This window comes from Electrona antarctica, assembly GCF_951216825.1.
Source record: "Electrona antarctica genome assembly, chromosome: 1".
Lineage (NCBI taxonomy): Eukaryota > Metazoa > Chordata > Actinopteri > Myctophiformes > Myctophidae > Electrona > Electrona antarctica.
Window position 1 is genome coordinate 15,802,087 of NC_136806.1, and position 15,815 is coordinate 15,817,901.

General features: G+C 48.5%; 1 protein-coding gene across 3 annotated transcripts in view; it reads left to right on the forward strand.

Moving 5' to 3' along the window:
* kdm3b (lysine (K)-specific demethylase 3B) overlaps window positions 1-15,815 on the forward strand; it is a 44,503-nt gene that overhangs the window by 6,265 nt on the left and 22,423 nt on the right. For all 3 annotated transcript variants that reach the window (XM_079505025.1, XM_079505027.1, XM_079505026.1), the window contains exons 2-7: window positions 4,952-5,110; window positions 6,699-6,812; window positions 7,660-7,765; window positions 9,343-9,467; window positions 9,563-9,622; window positions 9,718-10,419. In XM_079505025.1, coding sequence (XP_079361151.1) covers window positions 4,952-5,110; window positions 6,699-6,812; window positions 7,660-7,765; window positions 9,343-9,467; window positions 9,563-9,622; window positions 9,718-10,419 — 1,266 coding nt within the window. The remainder of the gene's footprint in view (window positions 1-4,951; window positions 5,111-6,698; window positions 6,813-7,659; window positions 7,766-9,342; window positions 9,468-9,562; window positions 9,623-9,717; window positions 10,420-15,815) is intronic.

Sequence of the window (15,815 nt, forward strand, 5' to 3'; positions counted from 1 at the left end):
GGACTATAGTAAATCATAAAAAAAGAAATCGCCATAATATTTTGTTAATAAAGACTTATTTAGCCCCATGTTCGAATGCCCCCGCCCCCCTGTCAAAAATAGCTAAAATCGCTAAAACAAAAGAAAGCAGCAAATGAAAAAAAAACTAATCTTTTACTTTCTCTAATAACAACTTAAAACTTGAACCTTGGTTGAAAAAAACTAAAGTTGTCCTTTAACTTTACTTAATTCAAAGATTAGTTAATTAGGTTACCGTAAATGTGATATTTCGAAACGTTGACGACACACTAAAAAAACAGCAGAGCCTTTTCAGCATTACCAGTGTGCTTTTGTGATACTGCTTATCTTGTCTTGCACCTGGGCCACGGATGTGCGTACGCCGTCCTTGTACTTCTTATAGTGCCAGAGAAAAGCTGAGATGAATCTTTCTGTAACAAAAACACATTGATTTAACCCATATTAGACCCAAGGCCGTTTTATTTCTCCAAAAACAATCCTTTGTTCAAAGAATAAAACTAAAATCCTGTTGCCATATTATGCATGGCTATGTCTAAAATTACACAGATGCTTTTTCCCCTCACAGATGGTTTAACAACATATTCCCGGTCTTAAGGGGTTAATATAAAGTAAATATACAGTTTTATGCCCTCAGTCTTGGCACATTTTTCCTGTGGTATCGAATATGTGGTATATATTGTGAGTATTTTATACATACAATTCTAAAGCATGGTAGTATCGTCACAATAATACTGGCATAAGTGGCATTTCTAAGTTCTAACGTCAACACAATTCATGTCCCCCAATAAAAATAAAAAATAAAAAATAAATATATATATGTATTGTAAAGTCTTTTGTAGTAAAGGGCACCCCTCCCAGTTTAAGCACAAACTACACAAACGCAAAAAGACAATCGGCCAACCATTCAACTCTATGAAAACTGATGGTAGTGGGTCAGTGTCACAGTGCCTTGGGCGAGGGTAGTGTGCAACCTCTTAGCACAACCCGACCCATTCAAATGATGGCAAAGCACGCAGTTGGTAGAGCTAAAACAAAGGAGACCAGATGTCATATCTCCTTGGAGACGGTGACAGCTCCTGATCACCTCTGTGTAGACCGGCAACAGACTTTGCAAAGGTGTTCAGCCCTTATATACCCCCATGGCCCCGCCCACTAAGACGGACCAAATAACAGGGTGATATACAATGTCACTTAAAATAAACCGGCACCATAAATACATGTACATTTAATTTAAAGTCATAGATGATTTGCTTTTCACTCATAAAACGTTGCTTTGAGTGTCCAGTGTCCCTTGTTGACACAGTGAAATCCTTGTCCACAAGGAATTGTTTTGGGCCAAATTGATGGTTGCAGGTGTTTCCAAGCAAACATATTTAAAGACCTGAACCCCATTTTGATTGTTTTAGGCTCCACAGCAGAGCTCCAGTGAGCGAGAGATGTGTGTTGATTCGTTTATGGTTTTCTTGAATAAATAAAGTTTGTAGTTTGTTGTTTCTGTTTGTCCATACACAAGCCAACACGTGTGCACCCTTGATGAGCATGTACAGCACAAATCAGTTGGAAACTGGTTCCTTTTTGTGACAAAGTTTGGTCATTTGGTCACATTGGCACAGTCTGAGTCAGTGAGAGGTCTTTAATGATTGACAGGCAGCTCCTACAGGGAAGTAGCCAGATGGATCACTCACTGTTGAGCCATAAAAAAAGCATAGTCTGTTATTCAGTCAGTCAGATCCGTGTCCTCTGCTGAGTCAGATGAGATGTCCAGAATGTGTCTTGCCAGCACAGGGCACAGTTTTGTTCATAGTAAGAAATTATACCCTCATTTGTTAGACATACTAACATTCAGACGGGCATTAGTCCGACAACACAGTCACTCCCGAAATGTGTGGCCGGTTACTACTAACCCATGGCCGGGTTAAAACACACCCATGACTGGTTAAAACACACCCATGGCTGGTTAAAACATACCCATGGCTGGTTAAAACTAACCCGTGGCTCCCGACATGCATGGACGTTTAAAACTAACCCGTGGCAGGTTAAAACTAAGTTATGGCTCTCGACATGCCTGGCAGGTTACAACTAACCCGTGGCAGGTTACTTAAAACGAACCCGTGGCTTCCTAAGTTCCCGTGAGGTTAGGTTTTTGGTAGGGTGTCGGACTCATGACTGTAGGACTGTTATTAGTAAGTCAGACCAAACGCATGCACCCATCATCCCCACCTAAAGCAAAGAAACAACACTTAATGCAACACAAATGTAGCTATGAGGTACGTAGCATGTTGGGTAGACAAGATATGTTTATTTTTTATACAGAGATTAATTTTGTGCAAACGTTGCAGCCAGATCTTTATTTTCTGAATCCACTGTAATTAATACTTTTACAAACGTGGTTTGTTTGTACAGTCAGTCATACCGGGATATATGAATGAACCTCTCCGTAAACATTGATAACCAGGTAAGCTACATTTGAAACGGCTGATGAAATGGGTTGGATAAATCGTTGTTGTCGGGAGGAAACCTCCTAACTCCATTTTTGAGGTAGTGCTATTAAATACCCTTTACGTCTGTTTTTTTCCCGAAAATATTGAACCAATGGGAAGTAGTAAAAAACGCTTTGGACAAAACCTTAACTCCATTGGACCCTCAAACTGTCTGCTAAAGCAACTAACTCTTAATTTCCTAAAGATTTTATATTTTTCATTCCCTGAAAAATGGTTTCTTCCCGACAGCAGAGATATGCAGTATACAGAAACCGCTGTAAAAAATAATAGGGTTTCCATTCTTATTATTTATGCCCTAAAAGTAATTGTTAAAATCATTAAAATTTCATGCTAATTTCCCCATACATTTTTATGGTAGTGCTGAATGCTGATATGAACACAAACGGTGTAAGTGTAATTATAGTTTTCCTCCTATGCAAAATGGTGCAACTATGTTCCTTTTGTTATCTGACCAGAGCTCTTACTTCTAGTGTAGACTGGACAGTAAAAGATAATACTGTAGGTCGGGTAGGGTTCATACAAAAGGTTTGACATGCGGCCTAATTCTCACAGAGCAAAACACTTTGGGCTGGGTTGAGGTATTAGCGCACACTCTTCATTCATTTTCCCATCTCGATTGTATGATTTAAAAAGTTATACTTGGCCTCTATAACTAATAAAGACTTAAATATTGTATTTATGAGGCGGCGGTGGCTCAGGGGTAGAGTGCCTGGATGGGAACCGCAAGGTTGCCAGTTCGAACCCGGGCTCCCCCAGAGTTAGTGTCGAAGTGTCCTTGAGCAAGACACTGAATCCCTAATTGCTCCCGATGTGCTAGTTGGTGCCTTGCATGGTTTCCGCTGCCATCGGTGTATGAATGGGTGAATGTAATGCACAATCTATGTAAAGCGCCTTGGATAAAGGTGCTATATAAATGCACCATTTACCATTTTTATCTTAGAAATAGTCTGTTCGTCCGCACCTTTGTTAAATTGGCGCACACGTACACACACACTCTCCTCCCTCTATTTGTCGCTCTAATTAATTAGTGTCATGTCCAGCAGCTGTGCCTAGTTTCTCCCGGGAGCTGCCTATGCCATAAAAAGTATAGGTGAGTTCCAGTCTACCTCTGTCCAGACTGAGTTGCGAAGTGACATTTTCAGATACGCAGCAAATCAGGCTGGAACCCAGGCTAGTCTCACATAGACAACTATTCCACAATCTCCGAATGCTATATAGAGTCTGGAACTATAGCCCCCATGAGCTGAGTAAGGAAGCTGCCATTTCAGTTCACTAAAATATCTTTACATTTTATTTTTGTATTTCCTTTTCTGCTAAGCAGCAAGCTATATATGCTTAGATGATTTCTATTTATGTTTGGATCAATTTGCGCTACTGTAAAGACGAAACGGAAGTGGGGAGGAGGCTCCACTTCCGATTTATATTTTACTCATGATAGAACTTCCGTTGTTCCAGACTGTATGATGGAAGTAGTAGTAAGTAAGTAGCCTTGCCGAGTCATGAGGCCCATAGGGCAGGAGCCTATCTCCTGTTTCTGTAGCGTGAGGCAGCTTGATGTACAAGTACACCCCCTGGACATGACGCTAGTATGTCGCAGGGACTTACCCCCAATCCAACCCAGGAAGGCATTGGGTCCCATTTTTAGAGTCTTTGGTATGACCCGGCCGGGGATCGAACCCCGACCTCCCAGTCTCAGGGCGGACACTCTAACCACAAGGCCACTGAGCTGGTCAAGTATGATGGAAGCATTTGAAAATTGCGAGAGGCAACAGTCTGGTAACGCGAGACTAATTTTTAGGCTGGTCCGATGCATCTCAGGAGCAGGACTGGTATGGAGTAGAAGGAAGGCACTGGAGCAGACTCTGGGACCGTTCATTTATTTAACATGGTGCAGGTAAAATAAAAAAACGTTTTGTCACAAACTGTGCTCATGTAAGCACACTGCACAGTATACCTTGACTCAAAGTAACAGGCAGGCAGGATGCATTAAGATGAAGTGAAAGCAAATATAGCTTACTTAGTAGTTCATAGGTAGAGCAGCCAGCCAATCGCGGCAACCAGCTGATCAGTGAGTCTATGCAAGTGATGCAAAGTTGACAATTCCGAGAAATTTAGAAAAAAAGTGTGGTTGCCCTGTGGTTGTCAGTCATGGGGGCAGGCAGCCATCGAGATAAAAGGAATTTATGACAAACGGTTAATTTGGGGTGCCTCTCCTACGGTTCAAAAACGAAAGCCCCTTTGGAGGTGTGCTCTATATAGAAGCCCCACAACCTGCGACAAACAAACTTTTATCTCTGCCAGGCCAAATGGCCGGGGTCAAAGTTTGTTTTCGCCCCCGTTTGTGCCTTGTCTTCTAAGTTCTACTTGGCTGCACAGTTTCCACTTCCACAGTCATTCTAATTTCTTTCGTACACCCGTTTCTTCAATTGCAGGTGTTTCTGGAGATCGAGAACACTTCGCAGCGGTCTTGGGTGCAGGTTTACGGGGATGCCAGGGTGCGAGCCGTGCTGGTGGAAGACTCCATCATATGGGCCACTCGCAGTGATGGGGCTGCGGCTGCAGGAGCTGCACCATCTGCCTGGCCTGCTCTGGTAAGTGATGGGGCTGTGATGGGCAGTGATGGGGCTGTGGCTGCAGGAGCTGCACCAGCTGCCTGGCCTGCTCTGGTAAGTGATGGGGCTGTGATGGGAAGTGATGGGGCTGCGGCTGCAGGAGCTGCACCATCTGCCTGGCCTGCTCTGGTAAGTGATGGGGCTGTGATGGGCAGTGATGGGGCTGTGGCTGCAGGAGCTGCACCAGCTGCCTGGCCTGCTCTGGTAAGTGATGGGGCTGTGATGGGAAGTGATGGGGCTGCGGCTGCAGGAGCTGCACCAGCTGCCTGGCCTGCTCTGGTAAGTGCATGCATGAGATAGAAATGAGCTTATAGCTAAATCCGGCACGCCTACATGAGATCACGATCAGCTGATTTTGAACGATTTTGAAACTCACTTTTTAGTCGTGAGATTTCGTTCTGTAGCCTACTTGTCCCTTAGAGTATATATGAATGGAGACGGCACCGGATATCTCCTCCCATCCACTTGCATTAAGTTGCTCAAAAGCGCATGAGGCGATTTCACTAAGGAACAGAGTGCATTCTGGGATGGATTTGCCCCAAACTCATGAACGCGCTGGCCGTTGACTATCATTGCACGCGTTCACGTATGAAACGGCAGCATTCACGTATGAAACTGCGTTCACGTGTCATCGTGAACGTGCACAATGATAGTCAACGGACCAGCGCGTTCATGAGTTTGGCCCAGCGCTGCAATACCAAATTCGGCCACTATGGCCATTTCTCCTCAAGGTTTCCTCCGGGTGCCGTCTCTATTCATATATACTCTAAGACTTGTCCATGGTGTAAATTATTCCTGTGAACCACATGCACTGTATGCAAAGAGGGTACAGTGGTGTTTGGTAGCGTCGCGATACGCGTTGATTTTGAATGACTGCGTGTCCTACTAAATTTACTCTTGCAATGCAGAGTCCTAGACCAATGATTGACGATGTTTTGACAAATATATTGTCAAGAGATTCCAAAGTTTCCAAATCAATTTGAAAAACTTAGTTGATAAAATAGATTATGTTTTGATGGATAAATGCAAAAGATTTAATCATATATCGTAACTGTCGGGCAGATGCTGATGATAAAGACACACCCAGCATTTCCTGCCATATCGACATGGTACGGTACGGTACGGTACAATACAATTATCGGGCAGGAATTCGATACGATTATTGCCGTATCGATTAATTGAACCCACCCCTACAGTCAACACCCTATATTGTTTTCTTAAGTAGGCTATCTGACAAGACAAGCTGCTGGTGCAAGAGGTAGCAGCAGTAGGGAGGGACTACTCTCTGCTGCCCCATCTGGCGGAGTCAGGTTAGGTAGGGACCGGTTCCCCCAAAAAACATCCTACAGGCCAGAGTGAACCCCTTTTGCAGGCTGCATCTGGCCTGTGGGCCACCAGCTTGGCACCCTACCTAGGAGTCATAGCATGTCCTCATGATGTAACCACACCTTGTCTTCCTCATCAGGCCTTCCGTTGTCTGGTGGACAGAGTGGGGTTGGGATCTCTGGTTCCAGTGGAGTTCATAGCATGTCCTCATGATGTAACCACACCTTGTCTTCCTCATCAGGCCTTCCGTTGTCTGGTGGACAGAGTTGGGTTGGGATCTCTGGTTCCAGTGGAGTTCTTCGGAAACAAGTCGTTTGAATTCCTCCCCGACAACAAATCCGTCCAGAGGTTTGAGGTGTGTACACAGTACTAATTAATGAAATCCATCACCGCTGCAATGTTCTTCATCTGGGTACTGTCGTGGAATTCTGGATCAATCGATAATCGATGAGGCACTATAGGAGTTGAGACAATAATTCCCAGGTGCTTTACGTAACATGATATCATGGGTAGATGTACAACAGCATTCAGGTCAGTGGTTCTGTAGGTCTGCCAAGAGCACAGAGCAGAAATCAGTTATACTGTAGCTGCTTCAAGGACAAAGTAAACCATAACATCATAGGCTATAACACAAACAACGGCCACTAGGCCCAGTGAAGACATCTAGGCCTTCACAGCCACCAAATAGCACAATGTATTATACACGTATCATAAGTGATCGTAAATTATAAAGGTTAGATATAACTAGCATATGTCAGAGTTCATTTTGACCGTTTTCTTTAGATTTTGAAGTTTATTATCTTTGCCCATGAAGCTTTCAGAAGGTTCCCCTTCCATGACCATCATCATCATTCTATCATCTCAGAACGTTTTGAGTTTGACATCTGAAACATTTTCTAAATATGAATTTAACCCATTTTGGGCGGGAACCCCTTTTGGTGTTAGCATTATGTTATGCTTTAGCTATTGAAAAATAGCAGATCTACAAGCTCGTAGCACGCCAGCTTGTAGGTCTGCTATTTGTAGAAGACATTTTTAGAATCTGATCTCAGGTCAAAATGGGTTGTGCACATGCTACTTCTGTCTGATTTGACTTCAGACATGCTAGTAGCGATCATATAATTTCTTCCTCAATTCCCCATTTTGTAACACTGTGGTGTGTGTGTGTGTGTGTGTGTGTGTGTGTGTGTGTGCGCGCGCAGGTGGATAAAGACCTCAAGCACTCATTGCTGTCGGATCAGCCCACTATCCAGGCTGCCATCTCCAAGTGGTGGAGTGATTTTGAGCTACAGGAGATCTTCAGGAAGGGTGAGCTGGGGTCTTTGTGTTTATTTACCAGAGCCATCTAATAGAAGAGTTACGATATTGAGGGGGCAGAAACCGAGCGCTCGAGTGCTGTTCATGCAGCCTGAACTGAGACAAGCTGGAGTTGGAAATACATTGTTTTCAACGAGGGCAGTGCTAAATATGTGTGCAACATGACAACTGTTTTAAAGTATTGCACAGTAACAACTAAAGTCTCTTTAATGTTTACGTTGTACTATTACTACAAAACAATCTAAAATAAAGGGATTTAAGATCATTAAAGCTGGGCTGTTGCCGGAGTCTAATGCATTTCTGCCTACTTCCGGTCCAGGACTTGTCCCAGTTGGTTGTCCCCATTCTCAATAGAAGTCTATGTAGGAGAGCCGCCATTGGACTGGCCCCATGAAGTGAACGCAGTTTGCGTAACTCTGTCTATATCTAAGGCTCTGGTCTTTACTAGCCTCCCGTAGCCAGCCTTCATTTGCCTTTGGGATGCATATTGCCCCAGGCAGATTAAGTCTGGCCCCTCTCAATTGTGGGAGGACTTCACAGACCCAAAGTTGTGACCGGCCAACCAGATTCGTCTGGAACCAGGCTATATCCAACCAGGGCCCAGTATGCAAATATGTTGCAGTACATTGCAAGAGATTTGTTCCTTTTTCACAACAAAGATGGATGCAGCCCAATAGCAGCAGTAAACGGGACATTTGTGCTCATACTGGCTAAATATGGAATTATGAATTCTGGTGCCGGCTGGCCTAGCGGTCCAGGCGCATGCCACATATAGGCTGCCACAGGCAGGCTAATATTGTGTCTGTAGGAGACGAGTAGTAGTAGGAGGTAGTGTTGCGCCCATGCGGTAGAGGGACAGTCAAGCGGGCTGCTCTGATTGGTTGTAGCTCTAACCAATAGTCTGTTTGAATCTATTTGTAACCGCCCCTTGGGGAAAGAAATCTTTACTCCCAACTCCTGTGATACTGTCCTATGTCAAGTCTCTTGTGTGCAGTTGAGATGTAATGGCTCACTTCTACACTGCTGCGTCTGTGTTCTACACCATTAACATCTAATGATTGCATGTCCTGCTTCACTTAGGTTCCTACACCATACAGGGGCGCAGGGTTAATATCTAATGATTGCATGTCCTGCTTCACTTAGGTTCCTACACCATACAGGGGCGCAGGGTTAATATCTAATGATTGCATGTCCTGCTTCTCTTAGGTTCCTTCACCATACAGGGGCGCAGGGTTAATATCTAATGATTGCATGTCCTGCTTCACTTAGGTTCCTTCACCATACAGGGGCACAGGGTTCTAATGTCATGTCCTGCTTCACTTAGGTTCCTACACCATACAGGGGCGCAGGGTTAATATCTAATGATTGCATGTCCTGCTTCACGTAGGTTCCTACACCATACAGGGGCGCAGGGTTAATATCTAATGATTGCATGTCCTGCTTCACTCAGGTTCCTACACCATACAGGGGCGCAGGGTTCTAATGTCCTGTCCTGCTTCACTTAGGTTCCTACACCATACAGGGGCGCAGGGTTAATATCTAATGATTGCATGTCCTGCTTCACTTAGGTTCCTACACCATACAGGGGCGCAGGGTTCGGGTGTACCAGCCAGAAGAGTTGGAAGAGTGGGCCCTTGGACTGGTATCCCAGCATGACCCTGTTTCACACATTATGGAGATCACCATGGACAAGGTAAACCATAAATGCATTCTGTTGAAGCTTAATTTGCTTATAGATATGGATGGATGTCACATAAAGGGCTTATATGTATTGGTCTCTGTCAACAGGGAGACGAGAATCAGACGGTGGATCCTCGTGTGATACATGTAATGTTGGCAGAGAATGAGGTAAGTCTTAACGCACCGAACGAAACCGTAAGTAGGATGTTGTAATTTGGGTCACGCCGTTTCATCTCCGGACTTCTTTTCCTTTTTCTCCTCAGCTGAGCAAGAACGGTCGACGCAGGAAGGAGGGCGAAGCGGCCAAGGGCGACAGCGGCCGCCGGCGTCGAACCACCTCCGAGGGCGAGGACGACATGAACATGAAGCGGTTCAAAGGCGCAGCGGGGGAGGCCGTGGCCGACGGACAAGGTTGTGGCGACTCCGCCAAATCTTTAGTGGAGGGCGTGGCCATGTGGGCAGGAGATGCAGGTGCGGGAGGAGCACGAACCAACAACAGCAACGCCACCAAAAACGGCACCTCTCCCGACGCGGTGTCCAGCAGCCCCAGCACCACGACATCGCCCCAAATGGACCAATCAAACGTTCCTCCTCCTCCTCGCCACCACGCCTACATCAAGGAAAACGGACGCGCGCTGCCCACGCAAGGGCCGGCGGACTCCACCACGCATCATACCCCCACCCCTCCTCCCCTGAAACCGGCACCCTCTCCCTTCTCCAACGCGTCTTTCCCCTCGCTGGGCCCGATGCCGTGCCTGTTCCCCGGAGCGCCCGGCTCCAAGCCCCCGGCTCCTCAGTCAGACCGAGAGGAGCCGTCCCAGTCGTCGTACCCTAAAACCGCTGCTCTCGTGTCCCCGGGGCCCGTGACCATCTCTTCGTCCTCTCACGGCGGTGGTCCCAGTGTGGCACTTTCAGCCCCGCAGGGAATCGGCACCAAAGCGTCAACTTGGGGGAACCCAGCTGAGGTAAGCCATGCAATGTCTCTCAACCTTACTACAATGCATGTCTTTATAGTAGGTCGGAGTTGTTCTCCCTTTCCTGTCAAGGTCCACCAAATAGTTGTGTATACTGTATAAAGCCTTGTTATAAGATGCTCTTCCAAGAACATCCATATAATGTTGTGGACATGATTTAGTATAGATCCGGACCCATGGCTCAAGAATATTATATTTATTATTTTATTATGTAGCCCTCTCAAGCTGCTCTCCCTCTGCTATGGCTCAATGCTGCTGGTTGAATATTTAAAGCATTGTAAGGTTGACAACAGACATCAGTAGCCTACTTAACAACGCATTGTAAGGTTGACAACAGACATCAGTAGCCTACTTAACAACGCATTGTAAGGTTGAAAACAGACATCAGTAGCCTACTTAACAACGCATTGTAAGGTTGAAAACAGACATCAGTAGCCTACTTAACAACGCATTGTAAGGTTGAAAACAGACATCAGTAGCCTACTTAACAACGCATTGTAAGGTTGAAAACAGACATCAGTAGCCTACTTAACAACACATTGTAAGGTTGAAAACAGACATCAGTAGCCTACTTAACAACGCATTGTGAGGACTCAAACCTTCATACCGGCTATGTTCTGTTCAGAATCGACGCTAGTTAAGAAGCCATCAAGTTGTCAACACATCTGTGAACAACTCTACCTCCCCACCCCTGTCTGTCAGTCTCAACCAGGTTCCTCAATCAATGCCAGTGCATGACATGCAAGACGACAAACTTGTTATGGAACCTTTAGACATTTTGGAGACGTCCCGAAAATGGAAAGATTTTTGCCCTGCAACGTGCATGAAAAGAACATTGTTCTGCGTTCAACGGTGGTGATTTGAGAGGCAAAGCGAGAACTAACGTGACAGTCTAATTCATATTGACAAGGAGCAGGCTGTCTTTGGCCAGACGCACAGCGTGGATTCACTGACGCCTCCTCCCTGCTATGAGTCTGGAGGTCGGCCCATAGCAGGAAGCTGGAGAAATCAGAAAATGACTGGGGCCAATCAGTGACTGCGTAAGCAGCCTCTTGATCGGTCCATGTGTATATGGTGACGTAACGTACATGCTGTGTTACTTTCACAACAACAATGGCTGGCCTCAAGTTCCCTCAAGGCAACAGGTTTAAGTTTCCACAGAAACAATAAAAACAGTGCAGTCATGTCAGATATCCGACATAGCTCGCTCACATAGAAAGTAGAAACTAAACAGACCTTGTTATTTTTTAGCGCTGTAACTTTTAAAGCACTGTGGTGTCAGTTTTTGAGTGGTGTAAACCACTCCTACAACTGGCTTTTGTGTGCAGAAAAAAATGACCATGGTTGCTATGTTCAAAAAAATTTCTGACGTAATTAAATCACACCCGGGTGAACTGGATGACCGTAGCAACCGTGGTCATTTTCTCTGCACAAAAAAAGCCAGTTGTGAAATCACATCCAAGTGTGATTTCATTACGTCAGATCAGAGATGATCAGACATTACGTCAGACCACAACTGATCATGCTATATAAAACCTTACACCACTCAGTTCACACGGGTGTGTTTTTTTTGTTGTTGATTGGCTAGATGAGTCTGTCTGTCAAGGGAACCACTTAAACATGCGGCACTCGGTGCCGCGCTATGAGCTTGTAGATCGAGAGTTATGTATATAACTACGGTTCTATGAATACCGGATGACCGCCAGAGGGGCGGTGTTTTCAACACCTGGATATGCATCACGCGCTCGCGCATTGGTCGAATATTAATACCAACACTGTCACTCGTGACCCCCTGTGGGCGTGAGCCACCGATATAGGTGCCCAGTTCACAGGGTTCATCCTCATGAAATCTTTTCGTCGGGATTCCGAGTGACAATGAACTCTGGCGGTCATCCGGTATTCATAGAACCGTAGTTATATACATAACTCTCGTTCTATTTCATACCTACTGACCGCCAGAGGGGCGGTGTTTTCAACACCTGGATGACTCATACCAACATGGTCACGAGGAACCTGCACTCACCGAACCTCAGTTGCAGGTCGAAGAAGCGGACAGCACTGCCGTCGCCACAGGATGAGGGGCGGTCACATTCACCCTGTAGAAGCGGGCGAACGTGCACGAAGAGGCCCATGTCGCTGCAGCACAGATATCGGCCAGCGGGACACCCCTCAGCGCGGCCCAGGAGGTGGAGACACTCCGAGTTGAGTGACACCTCACAGGGGGAGCCGGCAGCCCCCGGCGCTCGTAGGCCTGTAAAACGGCGTCCACCACCCAGTGAGAAAGCCGTTGTTTAGAGACGGCACACCCCTTTCTGTGCCCTCCATAGCACAGGAAGAGGGCGTCTGACTTCCGGAAGTCTGTCGTCGTGGCGATGTACTGCCTCAGGGCCCGGATGGGACACAACCCAGCGGCAGGGAGTAGCCCCTCCGCTCCTGGCTGCGGGGTGAAAGCCACCAACCTGACTGGCTGGTTGACGTGAAAGGTTGAGATCCTCTTGGGGAGAAAAGAGGGGTTGGGCCACAGTGTGACCCCAGACCCGTCCGCAGCCCACCTAACACACTCGTTAGCTACCGACAGGGCATGGAGCTCCCCCACCCGCTTGGCGGATGTGATGGCAAGGAGGAAGGCAGTCTTGACTGATAACCACTTGAGGTCAGCCCGCTCCAGCGGCTCGAAAGGTGCTGAGCACAGGGCTTCCAGCACCATAGGTAAATCCCATGAAGGCACTCGGGTGACGTGTGGGGGGTGCAACCTAACGGCCCCTTTCAGGAAGCTACCCACCCATGGGTGAGAGCACAGGGTACGCCCGTCCACTGGCACATGCCGGGATGAAATGGCGGCCAGATACACCTTCACTGTATTGGGCTTAAGATTCTTATCTAGCAGCATCTGCAGGTAGCGGAGCAGCACCGGCACAGAGCACGTGGCTGGGTCCACACATTGTTCTTCACACCAGCCACAGAACAGCCTCCATCTGTTCGCATACAGCGCCCTAGTGGAGGGCGCCCTAGCGTTGAGCATGGTGCGGACAACTGCCTGGTCACAGGAGTTCAGTAGGAGGTCCGGCCCTTCAGGGGCCAAACATGGAGCCGAAGTTGGTCCGGACGGGGGTGCCAGATGTGGCCCCCTGCCTGAGAGAGGAGATCCTGCCTCGACGGCAGAGGCCAAGGCGTCCCGTCGAGAAGTTGATGGACCATGGGGAACCAAATCCTCCCAGGCCAGTACGGCGCCACCAGCAGCACCTTGTGCCCGTCTGTGGCTATCCTGTGCAGTATGAGCTTGAGTAGTGGGAGTGGAGGGAATGCATACAGCAGACAGTCCCGAGGCCAGGGGTGAGCCAGTGCGTCCTGCCCCAACGGGCTGGACGGTTCGGACTGGGAGAACCACTGAGGACAGTGCGTCGACGCACTCGAAGCGAACAGGTCCACTCCAGCTCTCCCGAACCTCTCCCATACCTCCCGAACTACTGAGGGATTCAGCCTCCATTCCCCCGGAGGAGGGCCTCCACGTGAAAGCAGGTCTGCAGCCTGGTTGTCCAGCCCTGGGAGATGCACCGCTCTGAGACTCGCAAAGCGAGGGAACGCCCACCGAAGGAGTCTCTGGGCCTCCTGCAGGGATTGCTTGGATCTGACGCCTCCCTGATGGTTTACGTGGTAGACCGTTGATGTATTGTCTGTCCGGACAAGGACATGTTTCCCTTCCAGGGCAGGAAGGAAATGCCTGAGGGCAAGACACACTGTACGGAGCTCCAGTACATTTATGTGCTGATGTCTCTGCCGAGGGCCCCAGACCCCTCTGACAGTTCTGTGATTCCACACGGCCCCCCAGCCTGAGAGGGACGCATCCGTCACAACAACCTCCCGGCGGGAGGGTATTGAGCCCAAGACGACACCCCGGCACAGGTCCTGCCGTTTCTTCCAAGGTTCCAGTAACCGCCGGCACTGGCTGGATGTCCTCACAAGCCTCTTCTGGTGCCTCTTGGGGTTGAGGCCCAAGGCATTGGTCCATATCTGCAGGGGTCGCAAAGAAAGGAGTCCCAGGGGCACGAGTGCGGATGCAGCAATCAACATGCCTAGCAACCGAAGGAGCAGGCCGTACGTCAGCCTTGTACCCCCTTGAACACGGGAGACAAGCTCCAGAATGTCGCCAACCCGCCGCAGGGAGGGGCAAGCTCTCATTGAGACCGAGTTGATGGCAATGCCGATGAACACCACGTCCTGACGGGGAGTCAAAGAACTCTTGGTGAAATTCACCGTGAGTCCCAGCTGTGCAACATGGTCCAGAAGGGCTGACGTGTCGCAGAGCACCCTCTCGCGACTCGAGGCGCACAGAAGCCAATCGTCCAGATATGGGAGGATCCGCATACCCCTGGCTTGTAGCGGGGCAAGTGCCGCTGCCACGCATCTGGTGAAGACCCGGGGGGAGAGAGAGAGACCGAACGGGAGCGCACGGAATTGATAAGCCTGCCCCATGAAGGCAAAGCGGAGGAACTCTCTGTGATGTGGTGCCACTGGCACGTGGAAATAAGCATCCTTCAGATCGATGCTTGTGAACCAATCGTTGGCTGACACGGACTGGAGAACGTCCACCGTGCGCAGCATCCGAAAACGAAAAACCTTCAGGTACTGGTTCAACTGCCTGAGGTCGAGGATCGGCCGAAGCCCGCCATCCTTCTTTGGAACGAGAAAATAAAAGGAGTAGTACCCTCTTAGCTGAGCTGCACCAGGTACACTCTCTATGGCTCCCTTCTGTAGGAGCTCTGCAATTTCCAGACTGAGGGCCCGAGACCTCAGTGGGTCGTCGACCACGGTCATTCTTACCCCGTTGAATGGCGGGGGCCGACGTCTGAATTGAATCCTGTAACCCTCGGATAGCGTTGCTAGCACCCAAGGGTCTGGAGTTAAGGCTTCCCAGCGGCTGAGATGTTGTGGGGTGAACCTGCTGGGGCCTGGGTCCGGAGGGTCAAGCTTGACTCCCCCGGGCCTTAGGTGGTCCGGAGAAACGACTGTTAGAGGCCCCACGCCTAGGCGCCCTGCCTGTGGGTGCCCGAAACGAAGGTTGCGGGAAATTCTGCTGGGGTTGGCCCTGCAGAGGGAAGGAACGCCTGCCTCCCAAGGAACCTCGAGCACCAGCTGCTGGGTAGGAAGGAGGGCCCGAGTATCTGCCAGCCCGGGACGCAGACCTGCCAGACCCCTGACGCAGGTCCGCATACTGCTTCCTAGACTTCCTTGCCTGAACACCACGGTCCAGGGCCTCTTGAGCTGCGGGCCCAAACATCACCCCTGGAACGACGGGCAGCTTGAGGAGAGACTCTCTGCATCTGCTCGACAATGGGGCCTGGGCGAGCCATACCTGGCGACGGGCCATGGTCAGAGTGGACATCAGT